We start from the raw sequence: 25,960 nt of genomic DNA, 5'->3' as shown, positions 1-25,960 counted from the left end.
ATCCTAGGCTAGCGCAGGCAAGGCAGGCACCTTACCTCCAGCGCCACCGCCCGGCCCCCAATTTAATTTTTTTATCTTAGAGGAAAAAATTTAATTTTGTGGAGTTATTGCCATTGAGCTTTTATTAACTCTGTATTTGGCATATATCAGAAATTTACAGAAAGTACCTGGACATTTTCTTTTCTTAAAACTTACAGAAGAGGGGCCGGGCGGTGGCGCTGGAGGTAAGGTGCCTGCCTTACCTGCGCTAGCCTAGGAGACGGACCGCGGTTCGATCCCCCGGCGTCCCATATGGTCCCCCAAGCCAGGAGCGACTTCTGAGCGCATAGCCAGGAGTAACCCCTGAGCGTTACCGGGTGTGGCCCAAAAACCAAAAAAAAAAAAAAAAAAAAAAAACTTACAGAAGAATTTGAAAAGAATAAATATTAATATTTGAAAATTGTATCAGATTTTCTAATAGCCATTTGGTTCTGGAGACTTTTGCTTTAGAGAAAACTTTTGTTTAGATGTAGGTCTCTTTAGGTTATCTATTTCTTCTTAATTCATTTCGAAAGATAATACGTTTTTCAGAATTTATTCTTAATGTAGATTGTCAATTTAATCATTTTTATTTTGTAGCATCACTACTGTTATCCGTTATATCATCTTTTATGGCTTCTATTTAATTTATCATTATATTTATTCAATTTACTTTCCTATTTGAGTTTTACTAACAATTATTGATTTTGATAATCTTTATAAAGATTGCGATCTTGGTTTCATGAACCATTTGTATTATCTCTCTTATCACAATTCTCTGTCAACTGACATTGTTTTTTCTTTTTTACTTTGTCTAGTTATTTTGGGTACTAAGGTAAAGTTAAGGTTTTTAATTTTTGATTTTTCTTGTTTTCTAAAGCAGACTTGCAATGTTATAAACTTCCCTTTTATTGCCATTATCATTTATGTTATATTTTCTAAGTTCTGATAAAATGCACTCATTTAAGAAATATATTGAGACCATTGTGAATAACAAGTCTTTAACAGTTGTATTTGAGGCATACAGTGACAGTGAATTAGGGGCATCCCCTCCAGCAGTGTTCACCTCCCACTACCAGAGTTCCCAGCATACATTCCATACCTCCATCCTTAGCCCCCGAGACTGCTAGTGTAACAGGTCCTTTTTTTGTGTTTAGCTTGTTATATATAGTTTGGGTCTCTTGAAACTTTTGCTTAAGTATTTAGATCTGACCTTTTTTTTTTTTTTTTTTTCCACTCGGTGTTCCTGAACCCACTGGGCGCCTCAGTCCCATCCACTATTTTTTTTTCTTTTCTCAATTTGTAGGAAGATATAGAAATATAAGGCAGCACAAAATTATTTATGCTCTAAGGTTCTATGAAATAGGTGTGAACCCCTATCTAGAAGATATAAACAAACTTAAAAGAAGAAAAAAGGGAGGGGTGCAGATGTAGCAAGTTTTTTTTTTTCTTTTCTTTTCTGCATAGGTTTAGTAAACGTTGGGGAAATGAGAAAGGAAATTGCCTGGCTTAGGAGATACAATGTCTCTACCAATGAAGCATGCTGTCCTAAAACAGATTACAGGCTCCAGGCATGTTTTTTGTCCAACTCCAAGGACTCTATATGGCCCAGGAAAAGTTCCACTCAGCTGTGGTTGTCGTAGTCAGTCTTCTATAAAAAAAAATCTTGGTTTTGCATAGATCCTAGGATGAAGGGTCTTCTGATTTCATCAGAAGGTAGGAAAACCTGCCTTGGATCAAGTTGTTGCTGTTTCCTCATTGCTATCTGAATAACGTGCCATATGAACCTACCCTGGAACAAGTTGATGCCAGAGTGATATTAGGGCCTCCCTTGAGGGAAGTTTGACTCCTGGTAAAATGCACTCATTTTTAAACATATTCAGATATCACATTTTTGATTGATTAAATCGTATTGATTTAATAGGGTTTCTTTTGAAGTTTAGCTTTCCTGGGTTTCATTTTGGTGGGAGTGTAATTTTATTTGGTGTGGGGTCTTATCTGCAATGCTAAAAGTTTATTTTTGTCTCTTAGCTTAGAGATCACTCCGGAAGGGACTTTGTGGGCCATATATGGTGTGAGGATCCAACGTAGGTCAAGGGCATGCAAAGCATATTTCTTATAAATTACATTCTCTCTCTAGCCACCCAATAATTTTTAAGTACAATTGTCTATTTAACCAGAGAAAAATTGGTTGTCAATTCTTAGATAATGACTATAAAACTATCACTTATTATTTTGATTCATTTTGATTACTGATAAAGTATTGATATGCTCTTTTTTTGCTATTTTTAAAATGGTACTACTGACACTGTTTTACAGTTTTTATTATCTATATTAAGTGAAGTTGCTCTGATTCATTAAAATGTTAGACATAATAAATTCTGTATTCTTTTAAAGTTATTGAAAACTCAAATTTAATTCCTAGAAATCGAATCAAGAAAAGAATTTTCCCATTGGGATTATTTAGTAAAATTAAGTCTAAGTAGATCATATGGTTGGATTAGTTACTTGGTCATTCTGTAACAGAGAGATTGCTTGATACCTAAGTTCAATTATGGAAGACTTTGACCCGCATGCTCAATTGCCCTTCTAACTGGATGTTACCTTTAAATGTTCTACTTGTTTACAATCGTTAAACTGTCATTAGTTTCTTTTAATATTAAGTAATGTTCTTTACTGGACTCTGAAATTTGGCTCTTCAAGTTTTGAGTCAACAACCCCTCACATATTTTAAGTTATAGTGAATGAATAAAGCTTCAGTTACAGACAGTTTTCAAAGTTATAAATTTAGGAGATATAATCAAAGAGAATATGCATTAGTTTTATTAAAGTAAGAGGATGCATTTTATGATATATTCTGCTCTCTTTTTCACTTTCTTTTGAACTTTCCCTTTCTATATTCAGAAAAGTAGAAATCCATGGAGAAGCATCTGTTGTGGGCCCTATAGCTCAAAATAGAATCAGAAACTATATTAGTAGTTTTTCTTTTAAAAATTATGTTTAGCCATCGTCCTTTGAACTGTGAAAAATAAGAGCACCAACAACAGAAAACTGACTTTGACAACTGTGACTGAACAGAGCCTACCTTGGGACTAATAAGGAAAACCCTACCCTAGGCTGTAGTCCAGGACACATAAAAAACAACAACAACTACAACAAGATATCTTATTGCAGAGGCCCAACTTGGACAACAGAGACTGAGCAGAACCTTTGGATCCATAATATCCTAGGCTTCAGCCTAGGGACTTAACGAAATCAGGGAGAAAGTGTTCCAGAAGACTGAGCACCACATCAACGATGGATAGGAACCTCTAGAACCTAGAGACTCTATCCTAGAACCTGACCTATAACCTGGGCAAATACCATGATCGCTAGCTACAGTGGCTTGAATTTCTCACACACAACACAGAGGAAACTTTCCTGGCATCACAAAAAAGCCCTTGAGATGGGGTAATGAGTATATATGGAGCCAGGAGTTGATCCCATGATGGTATGCTTCAAGGATGGAGAAACCCTGAATCTCTTAGGCCACGGGAATTCCCTTTCTTCTCCAATGCTTACTGTGCCTATGCAAAAAGAAAAAAAAGTGGGGGGAACACCAAACCCCAGCACCCCAGCACCCATACTTTTGCTTGTTTTGTTTTGATTTGCTAGTTTTTGACTTTATTTTCCTTCTCTTTGTTCTTTTACTTTTCTCTTTCTTTTTCACACGTGTTATTATTTAGAGATTTATTTTATTTTTATTTGCTGGGTCCATTTTTTTTCTTTTTTCCTCCATTTTTCTTTTTTTTTCTTTTCTCCTTTCTTTTTTTGGTAGTTGTCACCAAATTTTTTTCTCCCCTTTTTCTTATCCCTTTTTATCTCCAATGACGGTGGAATGGATGCTCAATCTACAACAAACTGTAAAGTGGAGACAAGTTGCACTGGCATACTGGGGGGTAGAGGAGGGAGATGTGGGATGCATGCTGGGAATAGGGACGGAGGGAGGTCAGCACTGGTGGTGGGAATGCCCCTCATTCATTGTCACTATGTACCATAAATGATGCAGTGAAAGATTTCTAATGCATATTGGTCACAATAAAAAAAATAATTATGTTTAGCTATCCAAATCACTTTCTTATTATTTCTTTTCCCTCTAAACAAAAGTAAGCTTTATATAGAATTTCTATTTTCTAGATAGAAAAGTTCTTTATATGACTGAAACCCAACTACAATTATGTCTATAATCAATTTGTTTAAATAAAGATATATATATATATATATATATATATTTGTATATATATAATCAAAATACCTTGGTAATTTAGAAAAGGCAGATATGCTTTGAAAAAAATTTAATAAAATAATAAATTCTCTGAATTTTTCTCAGCATTATTAATTTGTCTCCCTAGAATTTTTATAGATATGTACATTGAGGGAACTCTAGGGACAATTTCTTTCACTTCCAATTAAAGGCAGCTTACACACAGGAAAAGTTAACATATGCATTTTTTGGTGTATCTACTTATGTATTTTTAAGACACAGTTCTTTTCTTGCCAATTCTTTATGTAAAATCAAAATAAAACATAAAACGAGGGAGTAATTATTTTATACTTCCACACTTTCTGCTTCCTATGACTCTGAGAATAAACAAGATGATAATCTATGATAGTACAAAATGATCCAGTCACAGTAGGTTTTTAACTTTTCACTCATTCCAGACCAAAATAAACACAATTTTGTGATGTGATGTTAACTACATTAAATAATACTATCATTTATTTAAATGACTTTTTTAAGTTCTTTAACTTTTTCTTTCTTAATGGCATTTAATATTTTCAAAACCTTTTCTCTATTCCCATATAACTTTTTTTTTTTTTTTTTTTTTTATTTTTTATCTTTATTTAAACACCGTGATTACAAACATGATTATAGTTGTATGATTACAGTCATGTAAAGAGCACCCCCCCTTCACCGGTGTAACATTCCCACCACCAATTTCCCAGATCTCCCTCCTCCCCACCCCCCTACACCTGTACTCGAGACAGGCTTTCTACTTCCCTCATTCATTCACATTTTATGATAGTTTTCAGTGTAGTCATCTCTGCAACTGCACTCATCACTCTATGTGATGAGCTGCATGTCCTGAGCTGCACCTACCAGCCCTCATCTCTCTTGTCTCTGAGATATTGTTAAAAATGTCCTTCATTTTTCTTAAAGCCCATAGATGAGTGAAACCATTCTGCGTCTTTCTCTCTCCCTCTGACTTACTTCACTCAGCATAATAGATTCCATGTACATCCATGTATTGGAAAATTTCATGACTTCATCTCTCCTGATGGCTGCATAGTATTCCATTGTGTATATGTACCACAGTTTCTTCAGCCACTCATCTGTTGAAGGGCATCTTGGTTGTTTCCAGAGTCTGGCTATTGTAAATAGCGCTGCAATGAATATAGGAGTAAGGAAGGGTTTTTTGTATTGTATTTTTGTGTTTCTTGGGTATATTCCTAGGAGTGGTATAGCTGGATCGTATGGAAGCTCAATTTCCAGTTTGTGAAGGAATCTCCATATCGCTTTCCATAAAGGTTGTACTAGACGGCATTCCCACCAGCAGTGAAAAAGAGTTCCTTTCTCTCCACATCCCCGCCAGCACTGCTTGTTTTCCTTTCTTGTGATGTGTGCCAATCTCAGTGGCGTGAGGTGGTACCTCATAGTAGTTTTGATTTGCATCTCCCTGACGATTAGTGATGTTGAACATCTTTTCATGTGCCTTTTGGCCATTTGCCTTTCTTCTTTTTCAAAGTGTCTGTTCATTTCTTCTCCCCATTTTTTGATGGGGTTAGTTGTTTTTTTCTTGTATAGTTCTGTCAGTACCTTGTAAATTTTGGATATTAGCCCTTTATCTGATGTGTATTGGGTGAATAATTTCTCCCACTCAGTGGGTGGCCTTTGTATTCTGGGCGCTATTTCCTTTGAGATGCAGAAGCTTTTCAGCTTAATATAGTCCCATCTGTTTATCTCTGCTTCCACTTGCTTGGAAAGTGCTGTCTCCTCCTTAAAGATGCCTTTAGTCTCAATGTCCTGGAGTGTTTCACCTACATGTTGTTCTATATACCTTATAGTTTCAGTTCTGATATCAAGGTCTTTAATCCATTTGGATTTTACCTTTGTATATGGTGTTAGCTGGGGGTCTGAGTTCGCTTTTTTGCAAGTGGTTAACCAGTTGTGCCAACACCACTTGTTGAATAGGCTTTCCCTGCTCCATTTAGGATTTTTTGCTCCTTTATCAAAAACAAGGTGGTTATATGTCTGAGGAACCTTCTCTGAGTACTCAAGCCTATTCCACTGATCTGAGGGTCTGTTTTTATTCCAATACCATGCTGTTTTTATAACTGTTGCTTTGTAATACAACTTAAAATTGGGGAAAGTAATGCCTCCCATATTCCTTTTCCCAAGGAGTGCTTTAGCTATTCGAGGTTGTTTGTTGTTCCAGATGAATTTCAGAAGTATTTGATCCACTTCTTTGAAAAATGTCATGGGTATCTTTAGAGGAATCGCGTTAAATCTGTACAATGCTTTTGGAAGTATTGCCATTTTAATGATGTTGATCCTGCCAATCCATGAGCATGGTATGTGTTTCCATTTCCGCGTGTCCTCTCTTATTTCTTGGAGCAGTGTTTTGTAGTTTTCTTTGTATAGATCCTTCACATCTTTAGTCAGGTTGACTCCAAGATATTTGAGTTTGTGTGGAACTAATGTGAATGGGATTGTGGAAGAAATGGATAAATTTCTGAACTCATATAACCTTCCACGGTTGAATAAAGAAGAGGTAGCATATCTAAACACCCCCATCACTATTGAGGAAATTAAAACTGTAATCAAAAATTTACCCAAAAACAAAAGCCCAGGCCCTGATGGATTCACGAATGAATTCTTTCAAACCTTTCAAGAGGAACTACTACCAATTCTGGCCAGGCTCTTTTATGAAATCGAAAAAACAGGAATACTTCCAAATAGCTTTTATGAAGCCAACATCACCTTAATACCAAAACCTGATAGAGATGCTGCCAAAAAAGAAAATTACAGACCAATATCCCTGATGAACACAGATGCAAAGATCCTCAACAAAATCCTGGCGAACAGGATCCAGTGCCTCATCAAGAAGATCATTCACTTTGATCAAGTAGGTTTCATCCCAGGAATGCAAGGATGGTTTAACATCCGTAAATCTATTAATATAATACACAACATAAACAACAACAAAAATAAAAATCACATGGTCATATCAATAGATGCAGAAAAAGCATTTGATAAGGTTCAACACCCATTCTTGATTAAAACTCTCAGCAAGATAGGAATAAAAGGAACCTTTCTCAATATAGTCAAAGCCATCTACCAGAAGCCAGTGGCAAATATTATCCTCAATGGAGAAAAACTAAAATCCTTTCCTCTAAATTCTGGTACAAGACAAGGCTGTCCTCTCTCACCACTCCTATTCAACATAGCACTGGAAGTACTTGCTATAGCGATTAGGCAAGAAAAAGATATCAAGGGAATTCAGATAGGAAAGGAAGAAGTCAAGCTCTCACTGTTTGCAGATGACATGATACTCTACTTAGAAAACCCTAAAGACTCTACCAAAAAGCTTCTAGAAATAATAGATTTGTATAGCAAAGTGGCAGGATACAAAATTAACACACAAAAATCAATGGCCTTTTTATACACGAATAATGATAGGGAAGAAATGGACATTAAGAGAATATTCCCATATAACTTGATTAAAGTCAGTTTAGTTTAAAGTGTTTTAATATGTAATATATAATATGAAATACACAATGTGTAGAAGTTAATGATTTATACTCTGCATTTTTGAGAAACATAAATATTACCTACTGATAGATCAGTTTATTTCAAGACTTTGGCAAGAAAATGAGAGGAAATAATGGGTTATTCTTTTGGTATTTACAGACCGTAAATAAATAATTTACTTATATACTAATGGTAATATATTGGAACACTTGTACATGGTTTAGGAGTCATTGGGCAAATGAAAAAAGTTCATTTACATTTTCACTTTGTTAATTTAATATCGGTATATAGCTTTTAATTGATGCTGCTATTAAAAATATTGGTTCTCTGTTTTTAGTAAAAATTGTTAATAAATTGATACTATGTGTTATAAGCAATATCTATCTTGCCTATGGATAGTTTTAGTGAAAAAGAAAAAGAGAATTTAATGTTTCAACAGTGCCAACAAAATGAGAAAATGGTAGGAATTAGAATTAACTGATAATTAAATTAGTAAATTTAAGTTGTGTCTTATCATTGGCAAGGCACTGGCAATAAGGTTTCTTTTACTATCAGAGTTACAATGTTTTCTTCACATTTTTTGTGCCACAACCCAGCTGTATTTAGTGCTTACTCATAGCTCTGTCCTCAACAATCATTTCTGGTAGCATTCTAAGACCATCTGAGGTACTGTGGATCAAATAAATTGACTGCATCCGCAGTAATTGCATTAACTTCTGTACTATCTCAGTCCCCTTTATTCACATCTTAGACTTTTAGCCACTCTTCTACATCTCATGAAGTATTGTTTACTTGATAAAGGTTAATTAAAATGAGTACGAATCAATTATTCAGCTAAAAGTCTCTGGTATTTAACCTTGGTATCTCAATAAAAAAAGATAGTGTTTTAAACCAATCTTCTGACTTGGCAAGTTATTTACTATCTTTATGGATTAAACATTAACACTTGTTTGGTGTTAATATTAGAGCACAAAATAGTTAACATCTGAAAGTCAAAGTTTTTATATTTTGCTTTGCTTAGACCATTAAAACAAAAATCTTTTAGGCTATTGCCATGTTTTATGATTAAAGCATAATCAAAGCATGGTTTTGATTTTTAGTTTGGGTAACTCCAGTGATAACACTCAGCACAAGGCTCTGTACATTGAGATTACACTTGACAGCTACAAACAGTGCTTGATATTTAACCTGGGTTAGCTACTTGAATGGCAAGTATCCTGCCTATTGTACTATCTAGTGGCCATAAAATAAGGGGTGTTCCATTAACAATGATCATATCAAGTCTATAAACTTAGACAACTATTTTTAACAAGATACCTACAACTTTTGGCAGGCTAGGAAGGAAAAGCAATATTCAAACTATTAAATCAATCAAATATTTATCCAACATCAAAAGGCTAAAAGAAGTAGGAATATTAGACAAAAATGTCTCCAGTCTGGAAATATAATCTTAAAATTATTTTATTCTTTTCTTTAGTGGTTACTACTTATTGAACACTGTGGTCCTAATTGTGTCTTTCTGTACAAAGTGTTTGCCATCTAAAATAGCTGAATGACTTTGCAAACGAACACATACACACATACAAACATAAGATTCTTGATAATAGGTAATGGTTAGTTGAGAGTATAGAATAAGTGCCTACAGAAGCTGGAGAAAGGGTGATAATGGTATGAGAAAGGAAGATTTCAGAACAGAGCATGAACCAGTTTTGTAGATTACCCAGGCAGACTTTGTAGAGGTGGCTTGAGACAGCCTGTTAGATAGGGAGACAAGCATGAACTAATTATACAAACTATCCCTGAAGGGACTGTAAGATATACGTTATTTAAGAACAATCAACAATGAATCTTACAAGAACAGAGACAACATCTCTATCAACACTTCCATTTTTATTTCCACTTGTTATGGTCCTAACTTAAAGTTAGCTTCTGTATATATATGTTGCAATTGGTCCAAAGGAGAAACAGAAACAATAAAACGGAGAAGTGCAAACAAATTTCTCAATTTTTTTTTAATAAATCTATTCTGGAGACTTAAAATTCAGAAAGAGTAAAAATATCAGTGCTCTACTAGAAGCACAAAACTAGATATCTATCTATCTCTATCTATCTATCTATCTATCTATCTATCTATCTATCTATCTATCTATCATCTATCTGTCTGTCTGTCTGTCTGTCTGTCTGTCTGTCTGTCTGTCTGTCTGTCTGTCTGCCTGCCTGCCTGCCTACCTACCTACCTACCTACCTACCTACCTACCTACCTACCTACCTACTTATCTATATATTTAGGTTTTTGGGCCACATCTCGTGATGCCTCAGGGGTTACTCCTGACTATGTGCTCAGAAATTCCTTCTGGCTTGGAGGACGATATGAGACTTCGGAGGTCAAACCACAGTCTGTCTTAGGCTAGCACTCCCGAGGTAGATGCCTTACCGCTTGTGCCACCGCTTTAGCCCAGATATTTCGTTAATTTATTGTCCTAATAAGGAAAAAGAAAATTAGTTCATTTGTAAAACAATACAAAACAAAACAAAACAAAAACTATATTCTTAGCAAACCCATAAGGTCTCATTTTTCTTTTGTTCTTTAAATTTTAAATAAGTTCAGTGATTTGTCAACATACAGTAGCATAGCTCATGGTCCAGTTCACATGAGGAAAGGTCTCCTGATTCTAGTTCTGTGCTTCCTTAAGTTTACAAGTGCACACTTTCTCCAAACACCTTACTTGGAGAAAGACAGCACTAAGGGCTGTGTTTGCACTCTGCAGATTGCATTTCACTAATTAATAATGCTGAGATGGTCAACTTGTGTCACATCTATGCTTCTCAATAATGTTTAACCATAATTAAAAAAATCTACTAGATAAAAGAGTGCATTATCTGGCAAGCCCATTCTACCCCACATTGATCTGGATTTCAGAACACATCTGAATTCTTTCTTAGTGGCATACTAGAGAAACAGAGAGGTCTGGGTTAGGGTCAGATTCCAAGTTTTTAACTGTTGGTACCAACCTGACTCCCAGGTATTTCTTTGAAATCAACTTTTGCAATTCTCTCTGGTACAAATTGTTGTCTGAAGATATGCACAAGGGCCCATGGTTATCATTCTCTTCATTGTCCTCATTCTTGGCAAGATATTGGCTATCCTAATCTAAATTGTGGGAAGTAACATTTCCTTGAAATCTGGTTGAAAGACTCTCACTGGTGCAATACTTTCCATCATGGAGGTGAAGAATTTTGCAGTTTGGGATTATGTCGTTTTTGCAGCCCTTTTTATTATTTCTTCTGGAATTGGGGTATTCTTCGCTATTAAGGAGAGAAAAAAAGCATCTTCCCGGGAGTTTCTAGTTGGGGGAAGACAAATGAACTTTGGCCCTGTAGCACTGTCTCTAACAGCCAGCTTCATGTCTGCTGTCACTGTATTGGGGGCCCCTTCTGAAGTCTACCGCTTTGGAGCATCCTTTCTGCTCTTCTTTATTGCCTACACATTTGTCATCATCTTCACATCAGAGCTCTTTCTTCCTGTGTTCTACAGATCTGGCATCACCAGCACTTATGAGGTAAGACAACCACACTCTTACTTTTTTAATTTGGAAAGTGTTTCATTTTTCTCTCTTCTTGAACAAGTTTATTTATGTATTTTTGGGACACACCTAATGATATTTAGGACTTGCTCTTGGATCTGTACTCAAGATCTGTACTAGGATCATTCTTAGTGGCATGGCAGGACCATAAAGGATATCAGGATTAGAACTCAAATCAGCTGAGTGCAAGGTAGGTTCTGTACCCATTGTACTATTATTGCTCTGAGTCCTATATCTAAATTTTATTTTTTATTGGTTTTTGGATCACACTCTGCGGCACTCAGGGGTTATTCCTGACTTTAAAATATTAATACTCCAGGCTTTAAAAATTATTTTGCCAAATTATCACTTTCAAAAAAATTAAAACCTCTAATCTACTATATTCATGTTCTAAGTATTGGAATTTAAGAATGTACAACAGGTAAAATGCTTTTCTTGAAAATTGCTGATCTTTGTTCAATCCTGGTACCAGATTATAGTCCCCTAAACTCTTGCTTGGAGTAATTCCTGAGTATAGATTCAGGAATAAATTCCAAGAACTACCATTTGTGGAAAAACAAACAAAAATACAAGCAAGTCAGCTATCTACTGTCAATATCCCTTACCCTTCCATATAAACTAAAAGCAATCGTGAATATGCTTTATGAGAGCTAGTATTTGAGAAAATAACTTCAAAATTAAAGGATTGAAAGCATACTTATATCTAATAATATATATACACATAATAGACATGTATGGAAATTAATTTTATTCTTGGAGTATTTATAGAAATATTAATAAAGTTTAGGTATTTTCATTTAATCAAAATGTATTTGCTAAGGTGTTGGCATTTTTAAAAGAATTACCTAAGAGAGAGAGAGACAGAGAGAGAGAGAATAAGACAAATTGAGGCCTAGAGAAAAAGAGCAGGGAGTGTGATTAGGGATACATTGAAGTAAGAAAGTGTGAGATAAATTTATTGTACTATTGTTTATTATGAACTGAAACTTTGGCAGCATTTATCAACTCAAACTTACATAGGCAACAATAACTATATTTTGTGAAGGTTTAGTTAAGTGAATTAATTTTAAAGTTTCCGAAGGTGTAAAATTATTTTCAACTGTCAACTATTTATATAATTTTTGAATTGAATCATCATGATATATACAGTTACAAATTTTTTATGATTGAGTTTCAGTCATACAATATTTTTCACCCATCTCTTTGCACATGTGCATTTTCCAACATTAATGTCCTAGTTCCCCCCACCCCCGTAACATCATTAAAATGTCAGATAATTTTTCTTTTCTGTCTCCCTCTATTTTTTTTCTCTTTCTTTTTCTCTCTTGCTTTTAGGCACTGTGGTTTGCAGTAGTATTTCTGAAGGGGTATCATGCATATCACTTTATATCCTTTTCAGCATCTTGTTCAAAGTGATGATTTCTAACTCTCACTGTCATAGTAATGCCTTCTCTACTGCACCCCCATATTTGTGGCAAACTTCTAACTATGGACCAGTCCTCTTGGTCATCATCTATATTGTCTTTGAATTACTGTAATATTATATATTTTATAGTTTATGAGTATATTTTATATATAAACATATTATATATTTATTTTACATATACATATGTTATATATTTATATTTTAAAACTACTTTTATGTTTATATTATATCATATACTATATCTTGGTCAAAATCATTTTTTTTCTTTTTTTTTTTTTAATTTTTTTTTATTTAAACACCTTGATTACATACATGATTGTGTTTGGGTTTCAGTCATAAAAGGAACACCACCCATCACCAGTGCAACATTCCCATCACCCAAGTCCCAAATCTCCCTCCTCCCCACCCAACCCCTGCCTGTACCCTAAACAGGCTCAACATTTCCCTCATACATTCTCAATATTAGGACAGTTCAAAATGTAGTTATTTCTCTAACTAAACTCATCACTCTTTGTGGTGAGCTTCCTGAGGTGAGCTGGAACTTCCAGCTCTTTTCTCTTTTGTGTCTGAAAATTATTATTACAAGGGTGTCTTTCATTTTTCTTAAAACCCATAGATGAGTGAGACCATTCTGCGTTTTTCTCTCTCTCTCTGACTTATTTCACTCAGCATAATAGATTCCATGTACATCCATGTATAGGAAAATTTCATGACTTCATCTCTCCTGACAGCTGCATAATATTCCATTGTGTATATGTACCACAGTTTCTTTAGCCATTCGTCTGTTGAAGGGCATCTTGGTTGTTTCCAGAGTCTTGCTATGGTAAATAGAGCTGCAATGAATATAGGTGTAAGGAAGGGGTTTTTGTATTGTATTTTTGTGTTCCTAGGGTATATTCCTAGGAGTGGTATAGCTGGATCGTATGGGAGCTCGATTTCCAGTTTTTGGAGGAATCTCCATATCGCTTTCCATAAAGGTTGAACTAGACAGCATTCCCACCAGCAGTGGATAAGAGTTCCTTTCTCCCCACATCCCCGCCAACACTGTTTATTCTCATTCTTTGTGATGTGTGCCATTCTCTGGGGTGTGAGGTGGTATCTCATCGTTGTTTTGATTTGCATCTCCCTGATGATTAGTGATGTGGAACATTTTTTCATGTGTCTTTTGGCCATGTGTATTTCTTCTTTGTCAAAGTGTCTGTTCATTTCTTCTCCCCATTTTTTGATGGGGTTAGATGTTTTTTTCTTGTAAAGTTCTGTCAGTGCCTTGTATATTTTGGAGATTAGCCCCTTATCTGATGGGTATTGGGTGAATAGTTTCTCCCACTCAGTGGGTGGCTCTTGTATCCTGGGCACTATTTCCTTTGAGGTGCAGAAGCTTCTCAGCTTAATATATTCCCATCTGTTAATCTCTGCTTTCACTTGCTCGGAGAGTGCAGTTTCCTCCTTGAAGATGCCTGTAATGTCCTGGAGTGTTTTGCCTATGTGCTGTTCTATATATCTTATGGTTTTGGGGCTGATATCGAGGTCTTTAATCCATTTGGATTTTACCTTTGTACATGATGTTAGCTGGGGGTCTAAGTTTAATTTTTTGCAAGTGGCTATCCAATTGTGCCAACACCACTTGTTGAAGAGGCTTTCCCTGCTCCATTTAGGATTTCCTGCTCCTTTATCAAAAATTAGATGGTTGTATCTCTGGGGAACATTTTCTGAGTATTCAAGCCTATTCCACTGATCTGAGGACCTATCCTTATTCCAATACCATGCTGTTTTGATAACTGTTGCTTTGTAGTACAGTTTAAAGTTGGGAAAAGTAATTCCTCCCATATTCTTTTTCCCAATGATTGCTTTAGCTATTCGAGGGTGTTTATTGTTCCAAATGAATTTCAAAAGTGTCTGATCCACTTCTTTGAAGAATGTCATGGGTATCTTTAGAGGGATGGCATTAAATCTGTATAATGCCTTGGGGAGTATTGCCATTTTGATGATGTTAATCCTGCCAATCCATGAGCAGGGTATGTGTTTCCATTTCCGTGTGTCCTCTCTTATTTCTTGGAGCAGAGTTTTATAGTTTTCTTTGTATAGGTCCTTCACATATTTAGTCAAGTTGATTCCAAGATATTTGAGTTTGTGTGGTACTATTGTGAATGGGGTTGTTTTCTTAATGTCCATTTCATCCTTATTACTATTGGTATATAGAAAGGCCATTGATTTTTGTGTGTTAATTTTGTAGCCTGCCACCTTGCTATATGAGTCTATTGTTTCTAGAAGCTTTTTGATAGAGTCTTTAGGGTTTTCTAAGTAGAGTATCATGTCACCTGCAAACAGTGAGAGCTTGACTTCTTCCTTTCCTATCTGGATTCCCTTGATATCCTTTTCTTGCCTAATCGCTATAGCAAGTACTTCCAGTGCTATGTTGAATAGGAGTGGTGAGAGAGGAGAGCCTTGTCTTGTGCCAGAATTTAGAGGGAAGGCTTTCAGTTTTTCTCCATTGAGGATAATATTTGCCACTGGCTTGTGGTAGATGGCCTTCACTATATTGAGAAAGGTTCCCTCCATTCCCATCTTGCTGAGAGTTTTGATCAAGAATGGGTGTTGGACCTTATCAAATGCTTTCTCTGCATCTATTGATATGATCATGTGGTTTTTATTTTTCTTGTTATTGATGTTGTGTATTATGTTGATAGATTTACGGATGTTAAACCAGCCTTGCATTCCTGGGATGAAACCTACTTGATCGTAGTGGATGATCTTCTTAACGAGGCATTGAATCCTATTTGCCAGGATTTTGTTGAGGATCTTTGCATCTGCATTCATCAGTGATATTGGTCTGTAATTTTCTTTTTTGGTAGCGTCTCTGTCTGGTTTAGGTATCAAGGTGATGTTGGCTTCATAAAAGCTATTTGGAAGTGTTTCTGTTTGTTCAATTTCATGAAAGAGTCTTGCCAAGATTGGCAGTAGTTCCTCTTGGAAAGTTTGATAGAATTCATTAGTGAATCCATCTGGACCTGGGCTTTTGTTTTTCGGCAGACATTTGATTACTGTTTTAATTTCATCAATGGTGATGGGGGTGTTTAGATATGCTACATCCTCTTCCTTCAACCGTGGAAGATTATAAGAGTCCAAGAATTTATCCATTTCTTCCAGGTTCTCATTTTTAGTGGCGTAGAGTTTTTCAAAGTAGTTTCTGATTACCCTTTGAATCTCTGTCATATCAGTAGTGATCTCTCCTTTTTCATTCCTGATACGAGTTATCAAGTTTCTCTCTCTCTCTTTCTTTGTTAGGTTTGCCAGTGGTCTATCAATCTTGTTTATTTTTTCAAAGAACCAACTTCTGCTTTCGTTGATCTTTCGGATTGTTTTTTGAGTTTCCACTTCGTTGATTTCTGCTCTCAGCTTTGTTATTTCCTTCTGTCTTCCTATTCTTGGGTCCTTTTGTTGAGCATTTTCTAGTTCTATTAGCTGTGTCATTAAGCTACTCAGGTAAGCTCCTTCTTCCTTCCTGATGTGTGCTTGCAAAGCTATAAATTTTCCTCTCAGTACTGCTTTTGCTGTGTCCCATAAGTTCTGAGAGTTTGTGTCTTTATTGTCATTTGTTTCCAGGAACCTTTTGATTTCCTCCTTGATTTCATCTCGGACCCACTGGTTATTGAGCATGAGGCTGTTTAACTTCCAGGTGTTAAATTGTTTCTTCTGAGTCCCTTTGGAGTTCACAAATAATTTCAGAGCCTTGTGGTCAGCGAAGGTAGCCTGCAAAATTTCTATCCTCTTGATCTTATGGAGGTATGTTTTATGTGCCAGCATGTAGTCTATCCTGGAGAATGTCCCATGTACATTGGAGAAGAATGTGTATCCAGGTTTCTGGGGATGGAGTGTCCTATATATATCCACTAGGCCTCTTTCTTCCATTTCTCTCCTCAGGTCTAGTATATTCTTGTTGGGTTTCAGTCTGGTTGACCTGTCCAGTGTTGACAAAGCCGTGTTAAGCTCCCCCACAATTATTGTGTTGTTGTTGATATTATTTTTCAGATTTGTCAACAGTTGTATTAAATATTTTGCTGGCCCCTCATTCGGTGCATATATGTTTAGGAGAGTGAATTCTTCCTGCTCTACGTACCCCTTGATTAATATAAAATGTCCGTCTTTGTCCCTTACAACCTTCCTGAGTATAAAGTTTGCATTATCTGATATTAGTATGGCCACTCCAGCTTTTTTATGGGTGTTGTTTGCTTGGATAACTTTTCTCCAGCCTTTTATTTTGAGTCTATGTTTGTTCTGACTATTCAGGTGCGTTTCTTGTAGGCAGCAGAAGGTTGGATTGAGTTTTTTGATCCATTTAGCCACTCTGTGTCTCTTAACTGGTGCATTTAGTCCATTGACGTTGAGAGAAAGAATTGTCCTGGGATTTAACGCCATCTTTATTTCAAAATTTGGTGTGTCTTTTGGGTAGTCTTGTCTTAGATTAGGTCTTTCAGTTTTTCTCTTAAGACTGGTTTTGTGTCTGTGAAGTTTCTGAGCTGTTTTTTGTCTGTGAAACCATGTATTCTTCCATCAAACCGGAAAGTGAGTTTTGCTGGGTACAGTATTCTAGGTGAAGCATTCATTTCATTCAGTCTTGTCACAATATCCCACCACTGCTTTCTGGCATTGAGTGTTTCTGGTGACAGGTCTGCTGTAAATCTCAGGGAAGCTTGCTTGAACATGATTTCCCCTTTTGATCTTGCTGTTTTCAGAATTCTGTCTCTATCTGTGGAATTTGTCATTGTGACTAGGATGTGTCTTGGGGTGGTTTTTCTGGGGTCTCTTTTGGTTGGTACTCTTCGGGCATGCAGGATTTGATCACATATATTCTTTAGCTCTGGAAGTTTCTCTTTAATGATGTTCTTGACCATTGATTCTTCCTGGAAATTTTCTTCCTGGGTCTCTGGGACTCCAATGATTCTTAAGTTGTTTCTGTTGATCTTATCATAGACTTCTATTTTCGTCTGTTCCCATTCTTTGACTAATTTTTCCATTGTCTGCTCATTTGCTTTAAGTTTTTTGTCCAATCTCTCCTGCTGTATGGAATTGTTATGTATCTCATCTTCCACAGCACCAAGTCTATTCTCAGCTTCTGATACCCTGTCCCAGAGCTTATCCATTTTGTCATTCACTTCGTTTACTGACTTTTTCAGTCCTGTTAGTTGACATGTTATTTCAGTTTGGAGTTTTGTCATTTCTGCCTTCATATTTTCTTGGTTCTTATTAGTGTTCTGTTCAACTCGATCCATGGTTTCTTGGAGTCTGTTGAGCACCTTCCATATTGCTAGTCTAAAGTCCTTATCTGAGAGGTTGATTAGTTGTTCAGTCATTATCTGGTCCTCAGAATTGTCATCTTCATTCTCTATGTCTGATGCTGGCCTGCGTTGTTTCCCCATTGTCACACTTGTATTGTGGGTTTTTCTACGTGTTGTGGTGGTATTCATTGTCTATATGATGTAGGCAGCACACTCCTCTGGCTCCTCCCTTTCTGGATGGGCTGACTTGCCTCTAAGGGAGGGGAGTCCTCCGTGGATGAAGCCTCACACTGGGTCAAATCTTAGGCCCGAGCATGCAACAGAGAAGACAGTCCAGAGAGAAATGTTTGCTTCTGTGATATAGTGCTGTTCTTAGTGTGATTTTTCCTTCTTGTTGCAATGGAGTTCTTTCCTTAGAAAGAGTGCACGGCCGCGTAGCGAAGCGGAGTGGCCGTGCTCCTCTGAGCCTCTTTTTGCCCCACTCGCAAGAGTTTCACGCAAGAGGACAGTAGACAGACATAGACAGGTCACACTCACAGTCTTTCACAGCTGAGCCCCACTGGGCCGGTGTACTTTCGCGGATTTTCCCCGCCTGGTGTCACACACAGGGAGCCAGCTTTTGCAAAGGTTAGCCGGTTTTTATGCTCTGAAGTCCCTCCCTGAAAATGGCGTCTGGGCGAGCGAGGTTTCTGGAGGCTCTTTTTGCCCCACTCGCAAGAGTTTCACGCAAGAGGACAGTAGACAGACAGACAGGTCACACTCACAGTCTTTCACAGCTGAGCCCCACTGGGCCGGTGTACTTTCGCGGATTTTCCCCGCCTGGTGTCACACACAGGGAGCCAGCTTTTGCAAAGGTTAGCCGGTTTTTATGCTCTGAAGTCCCTCCCTGAAAATGGCGTCTGGGCGAGCCAGGTTTCTGGAGGCTCTTTTTGCCCCACTCGCAAGAGTTTCACGCAAGAGGACAGTAGACAGACATAGACAGGTCACACTCACAGTCTTTCACAGCTGAGCCCCACTGGGCCGATGTACTTTCGCGGATTTTCCCCGCCTGGTTTCACACACAGGGAGCCAGCTTTTGCCACGTCTCTCCCTTTATCAGAACAACTTCATATTTGGTCAAAATCATTTTTAAACTAACTCTTTTCAATTAATGTTTCATTAATTATCTATTATAGTTTCCCTGTTCTCGTAGAGCTTTTTTGACTTAGAGAAATATAGTAAATATACTATAGTAGTTACTAGCAATACAAACATTCACGATATTTATGAGTGTCTTGGTATGGATGTATTATATGTATTTCCCCTTTTCAGTAGCCTTAAAATACTATTTTATGGGGCCGGAGTGGTGGTACAAGCGGTAAGGTGTCTGCCTTGTGTGCGTTAGCTTAGGACAGACTATGGTTCAATCCCCAGAGTCCCATATGGCCCCCCAAGCCAGGAGCGATTTCTGAATACATAGTAAGGAATAACCAAACCCTGAGCATCACTGGGTGTGGCTGAAAAAAACAAAAAAAAATACTATTTTAGGTAATTAGTTATTCTTATTGCATTTATTAGCTAGAAAATTGAGGCACTTGGAGTTAGTGGCTTGCTTAGCACCACCCACTTTATAAATGGGCTGTTTTTTCAATGTATGCAATCTAAAGTGAGATCATATAAATCACTGTATTTTCACAAAATCATTCTATTGTCCTGACTCTTTAAGTACAATTTGAAAAGGTTTATAGGATTGGTAAAACTTGTTTGGGAGGAGAAAAATGATAATTGTTGTATAGTTGTTTAATTTTCTTCAATATTAATATGGCTGTTGTAGTAAGCAAGGACTTCTACAATATAAGGGAACATCCCAGAGTGAATGAGTCACAGATGCAAAGACCCTAAATGGAGAATGTGATTGTCATATCTGGAGAGCAGCAAAAATAAAAGTGTATTTGGAGACCAATGGGGGAAGTGGTGAAAGATGAGAGATAAAAGTGATGGAAGAGAGAAGGCGACCAGAATGATAGTAAAGTGGGTAGAGCTCTTATTTTACATGTGACCAGGGTTTAATCCTTAGCACCCATATGGTCTTCAGAGCCTTCTATGAGTGAGCCCTAAAACAATAGTAAACTCTGATTATTGCCAGGAGAAAAGTATGCATAAAGTTGTAGTTTTAGAGTGTATGTTTCACAAAGAATGTTTGGGAGAAACAATTAATCTGCATTCAGGGCTTATTTTAAATTTTGCACTCAGGAAACACTCCTGTTAGAACTTTGGAAACCAAATGGTGTCAAGGAATGAATCATTCTGATCATTTACAAGTAAAACGCTTAACCAGCCTAATTATCTTTCTAGTCAGAGAAATTTTTTTATATATTTCTGGGAAAATTTGGTTCTCAAAGAATTTGGAGATACTGCTGGAAATGGTGGAAAGGAAGGGTGTAACTTGAAACGTGTAAGATACACTAAGATCCAAGATCCACATATCCAACATATAAGTGTACAATTACTTTGTGATTTTTATGCTTAAACTTGTTATTTGATACTTGTATAAAATAGTGTGACTCTCTAGGAATTTCCTTTCTCATTTGAAAAATACTAATTATATGGAACTTGATAATATCTCATGAGAAAAAAAGCAAAATTTTATGGGTTTAAAATATTTTATAAGAGAAACAAGCAACAATTTATAGTGAAAATGTTATATCCTTAGAATTATGTTTATCAGAATTGAGTCTCTATTCTGGTCCTAGCATTATTAATACTGTGACCTTGGGAAAATCAAACAGCTTTCTCAGTCTTAATTTTATCACCTGTAAAATGAAAATATCTGTTTATTAGAATTTGTTAAAGAAATAAGTACATACAAACCATATACATCTAGTTACTTGGGAAACTTTTAATGGAGATAAAATTGGTCATTAGGGGCTAGAGTGATAGCACATGCTTTGCATGTGACTGACCTGAGTTTGATCCCCAGTATTCTGTATTGTCTCCCAAGCCTGTCAGAAATAATTACTGAGTGCAGAGCCAGGAATAACCCCTGATCATCCAGATGTGGCCTCCAAATACCCCAAAACAAACAAACAAACAAACAAAAATATTTATTTTCACATAAATTATCTATCTGCTTCTGTTTGACTTACCAGCACAAAATAAATTTCTTAATATTGCAATCATATATGGTGGTAATAACACGAATCTATTACTTGACTTAAATGCAGTCCAGTAAGAAAGAATGATTGTTATTCTATTGGTCTTACTTTGAATCTTTCTATATTTAAGGAGAGACAGGGAAGGATGGAGAGAGGAAGGAAGGAAGGAAGGAAGGAAAAAGAAGAAAAAAAGAAACGAAAAAGAAAAAAAGGAAAGAGAAGGGAAAGAAGAAAAGAAAAGAATATAAAATAAAAGAAAAACAGAAAGGAAAGGAAAGGGAAGGGAAGGGAAGAAAAGGACAAAAGAGAAAAGAGAAAAGAAAAGAAAAAAGAAAAGAAAAGAAAAAGGGAAACAAAAAGAAATAGAAGGGAAGAGGAGGAAAGGGGAGGTGAATTGAGAAGAAATGGGAAGGAAGAGGGAAGGAGGGAGAAAGGGAAGATGATGTGAGTAAAGTAAAAGAAAAGAAAAATAACTAAAATTAGAAACAAGAAAATAAGAAAAAAAAAGTAATAAAATATTTTTTAGACAATACCTGCCTTTGTTTTTTATTAATAATTTTTATTTTGACCAAAGTGGAATTCAAATCATTCACAGTAGTATTTTAAGTACATAGTGACATTGAATCAGGGGCATTTCCACCACCAATGTTGTCCTCCCTTCACCCCTGTTTCCTGCATGCATCCCATATCACCACTCCTTTGCCCCCCAGGCTGCTACTATAAGTGGTCCCTTCTGTGTCTAGCTTTTGTAGATTGGGTATCAATTCTGTTGTAGTTAGCTTTGGATTTGGTGTTTAAGTCTGATCATTTTTTATTTCTACTCAATATTTATATGACTATTTGGTCTTGGTGTACTCCATTATTTCCCCCTAAATTTGTAAGGCAGAACAATATGGTTAAAGTTATGGGGATCTGTTTGAAGGTAAGAAAAAGAAAAAAAAAAGAAAAAATGGGGAGACAAAAATTCAAGACTGATTAAAACAACTGTGATGGAACAGAACTTTTGGAACTATAAAGACTCTATCCTAGGATTCATCCTATGACATGTGCAACTAATAAGATCACTAGCTATAGAGGCCTGACTTTATTGCCCAGGATGAAGCGGAAAACTTCCAGACATCACAAAAGGACCTAGGGGAGAGTGAAAGAGTATATATGGAGCCTGTACTGATACCCATGATTGTATACTTCAAGAATGGAGAAACCCTATATATCTTAGGCTAGGGGAATTCCCTTTCTAATCTCTCCAATTTTTACTGTGCCTATGCAAATAAAATAGCACAAATTAAATTTAAAAAATTTTTGTAATTGTTGTTGCTTGTTTTTTTTTTTTCTTTTCTTTGGCTTTTTTTCCCCCTATACTTTGCTTTGTCTTTATTTCAGGACTGTGGTAAGTGTTTGGTTGTTCTTTATTGCTATGGTGCTTTTCAAGATTAATTTTTTTTTTGAAATTTCTATTTTTTTAAAATTTTTTTATCTTTATTTGAATATCTTATTACATAAATGATTGTGATTAGGTTTCAGTCATGTAAAGAATACCCCCCTTCACCAGTGCAACATTCCACCACCAATGTCCCAAATCTCCCTCCATCCCACCCCACCCCCACCTGTACTCCAGACAGGCTTTCCAGTTCCCTCATTCATTCACTTGATTATGGTAGTTCTCTGTGTAGTTATTTCTATAGCTGTACTCACCACTCTTTGTGGTGAGCTTCATGGAGTGTACTGGTGTTCCAGTCCTCTTCTCATTGCCTCTGAGGATTGTTACAAAAAAAAACTTTTATTTTTCTTAAAACCCAAAGATGAGTGAGAATCTGTTTGTTTGTTTTGGTTTTGGTTTTGGTTTTGGTTTTGTTTTTTTTTTTTTTTTTTTTTTTGCAGGGGGTTGATTTTTTGAATTATTTTTATGCTTTACTTTCTTTTCCCCTTTCTTTTCTTAAACTGGTTTTTATCATCTTTAAAAATAATTTTTAAAAATTAGTATATTTAGTAGAAAATCACCTAGATAGAAATTCTATTGTATTTGATCAAGCCCCATTTATCTTTTCAAACATGTATAAGATGCTTGAACTAGAACTAAGATTTCACATATAATTTAATTTAAATCACCTATATTTTTCAATTATCTTCAGTATAACATATTATCAAATAACATTATCAATTCAAGCTCTAAACCAGGAGGAATTCTTAGCAAAAAAAGCAGCTATCCTGTGAAATTCACTCTTAACATATTTCTTTATGCTCTTTCTAGTACTTACAGCTACGATTTAACAAACCAGTTCGTTATGCAGCAACAATCATCTATATTATGCAGACGGTAAGTGGAAATACAGATTTGAGCTGACAAGTACTCTTTTTTATTTTATTATCTATTCTGAAATTCATATTTTAGAAAATGCAGAAACATATTTGTGTCACTGTGATATGTCGAAGTGAGTGGCTATAAAAAGACAATCTGTATCAAAAACTAATGTAAAGCTGATTTTTGTATGCTTCATATTTGTGCCAAATTTAGCTGTAAAATATTCAAATTCTTGGCAAACTTAGAAGTCCAATTCTTTACTTTCATATGTTACTTATAAACGCCATCTGCAAAAGAGTTACAATAGTCAATGATGTTAACATTAGAGAGGATTGGGATAAAGAATTTAGAAAGATAGTTGAAGGAGACATATTTTAAGAATTTTTCTGGGTAAAATAAGAAAATTTCATGTGGATTTACTTTTAATTTCACTATACTTACTGATCATCTAATTTATGTTTTTCTACCAGATTCTCTACACAGGAGTGGTTGTTTATGCTCCAGCTCTTGCTCTCAATCAAGGTGAGCTGTAGAAACTCTCTGGGTGCCTCCTATCAGCTTTATGTCTGATTCTCATTTTGAGAAATATTCAAGAACATCTTGTTGTGGACTTAAAACTGGTCAAGTGACTCTGACTTGCCAAAAAAGTCCCAATATAACTTTACTTTACAATGAAAAGTTCATTGATAAAATGAAGATGGATGGAATCACTTGCTTTCATGAAGCTTATAAGTTTGATCTGAATTTGATTACCTGCAATATATGGTCCTCATGACCCCAAGTAGAGCTGGTTGGTATGACTTGCATGCTGCATCATCATTGAGTTATTGTATTGGTGGTCAATTGTATTTCTTGGTCAATTTGGCCAAATATGTCCAGAGAAAACCACCTGCCCCTGACAATTGTTCGAGATACCATCAAAATAGTAATAACAAAACAATAATAATAGAACATTGAAAGATACGTAAGTGATTTTGCCCATATAGTCCAAACACACACTTTGCTTTTTATTTAGCCACTGAAAAGGTGTCGTTTTGGCAAGATACATGACATCTTATTACATTTAAGTGATACCATATAATAGATAATCTGAGTACAATGACCAAAGGAGCTTGTAATAAAATCTGTATGATTGATACTTGATCATCTAGGAAGGATGGAATCCTAAAAACAAAAAGGAGAGGAAACCCTTAAGAGCATTATATTTTATAGTGCTACTTATAATATTGAAATTCTCCAGCATTTAATTTTAATCATGCTAAATGCATATGTATTAATAATATTAATTGGATTCCCGACTGTGAGTGTTGCCTGTGTTTTTCCACTGTCTTGTCTCTGAAACCTCTTGGGAGTGGGCTGAAAAGGGCCCAGAAAAATAGCTCTCCCAGAGGCTCATCCAAGGGCTGGAGTGCCAAGGAACTGTGTCTGACCATGAAAACCACTATCTGCAGTATTCTGCAGAAAGGAAGGTCCCCTGTTTGTGTCATCAGGCTGGGAAAATCTATGCACGGCCAGTGATTCCCAACTGTGAGTGTTGCTTGTGAGTGTTTTTCCACTGTCCTATCTCTGCAACCTCTTGAAAGTGGGCCGGAAAGGGCCCAGAAAAATAGCTCTCCCAGAGGCTCCAGAAGAACATGGCCGCTCCACTTCACTTCGCGACCACGCACTCTTTCTAACCAATGAACCCCACCAAAGCACGCAGAAAAAAAATCACACTACAAGAGTGACAATGGGGAAACCTCGCAGGCAAACACCATGCACAGAGAATAAAGATGATAGCTTGGATGACTTAAAAAATCCCAACCATCTAATTAACCTCTCGGATAAGCAGTTTAGAATAGAAATATGGAAGATGTTTGTAGAACTCAAAGAAAGCATAGATCGATCTAAACAGAAACAAAGACAGAAATTAGAAAACTCCAAACTGAAATAACAGATCTGAAAAACATGGTAGCTGAACTGAAAAACTCAGTGGATGGCCTCGCCAACAGAGTAACAGCAGTTGAGGACAGAATTGACGTGCTGGAATATGAGACTCAGAAAAACTCAACACAGCAGAAGAAACTTGAAAAGAACCTTAAGACAAATGATCAGGCAATGGAAAAAGTACTCAAGAAATGTAAAAAGATGAAAATAGAAGTCTTTGATAAACTCAAAAGAAAAAAACATAAGAATCATTGGAGTCCAGAGACCCAGGTAGGAGATCTCCAGGAAGAATCAACTGTCAAAGACATTATCAAAGAGATACTCACAGAGTTAAAGACTACATGCAATCAAATCCTGCATGCCCGAAGAGTACCAGCTAAAAGAGACCCAAAGAAAAACACCCAAGACACATCATCATTACAACGACAAATCCCACAGATAGAGATAGAATACTGAAAGCAGCAAGATCAAAAAGGGAAATTACATTAAAAGGAGCATCCCT

General features: G+C 36.2%; 1 protein-coding gene across 1 annotated transcript in view; it reads left to right on the top strand.

Moving 5' to 3' along the window:
• The first annotated feature begins 11,025 nt into the window (after positions 1 to 11,025).
• The window catches only part of SLC5A12 (solute carrier family 5 member 12), a 63,437-nt gene continuing 48,502 nt past the window's right edge, over positions 11,026 to 25,960 (top strand). The window contains exons 1-3 of the mRNA XM_049780964.1: positions 11,026 to 11,370; positions 23,482 to 23,547; positions 24,003 to 24,054. Coding sequence (XP_049636921.1) covers positions 11,032 to 11,370; positions 23,482 to 23,547; positions 24,003 to 24,054 — 457 coding nt within the window. The 5' untranslated portion in view covers positions 11,026 to 11,031. The remainder of the gene's footprint in view (positions 11,371 to 23,481; positions 23,548 to 24,002; positions 24,055 to 25,960) is intronic.

This window comes from Suncus etruscus, chromosome 9, assembly GCF_024139225.1.
Source record: "Suncus etruscus isolate mSunEtr1 chromosome 9, mSunEtr1.pri.cur, whole genome shotgun sequence".
Classification (NCBI taxonomy): domain Eukaryota; kingdom Metazoa; phylum Chordata; class Mammalia; order Eulipotyphla; family Soricidae; genus Suncus; species Suncus etruscus.
This window is presented reverse-complemented; position numbering and strand designations above follow the sequence as displayed.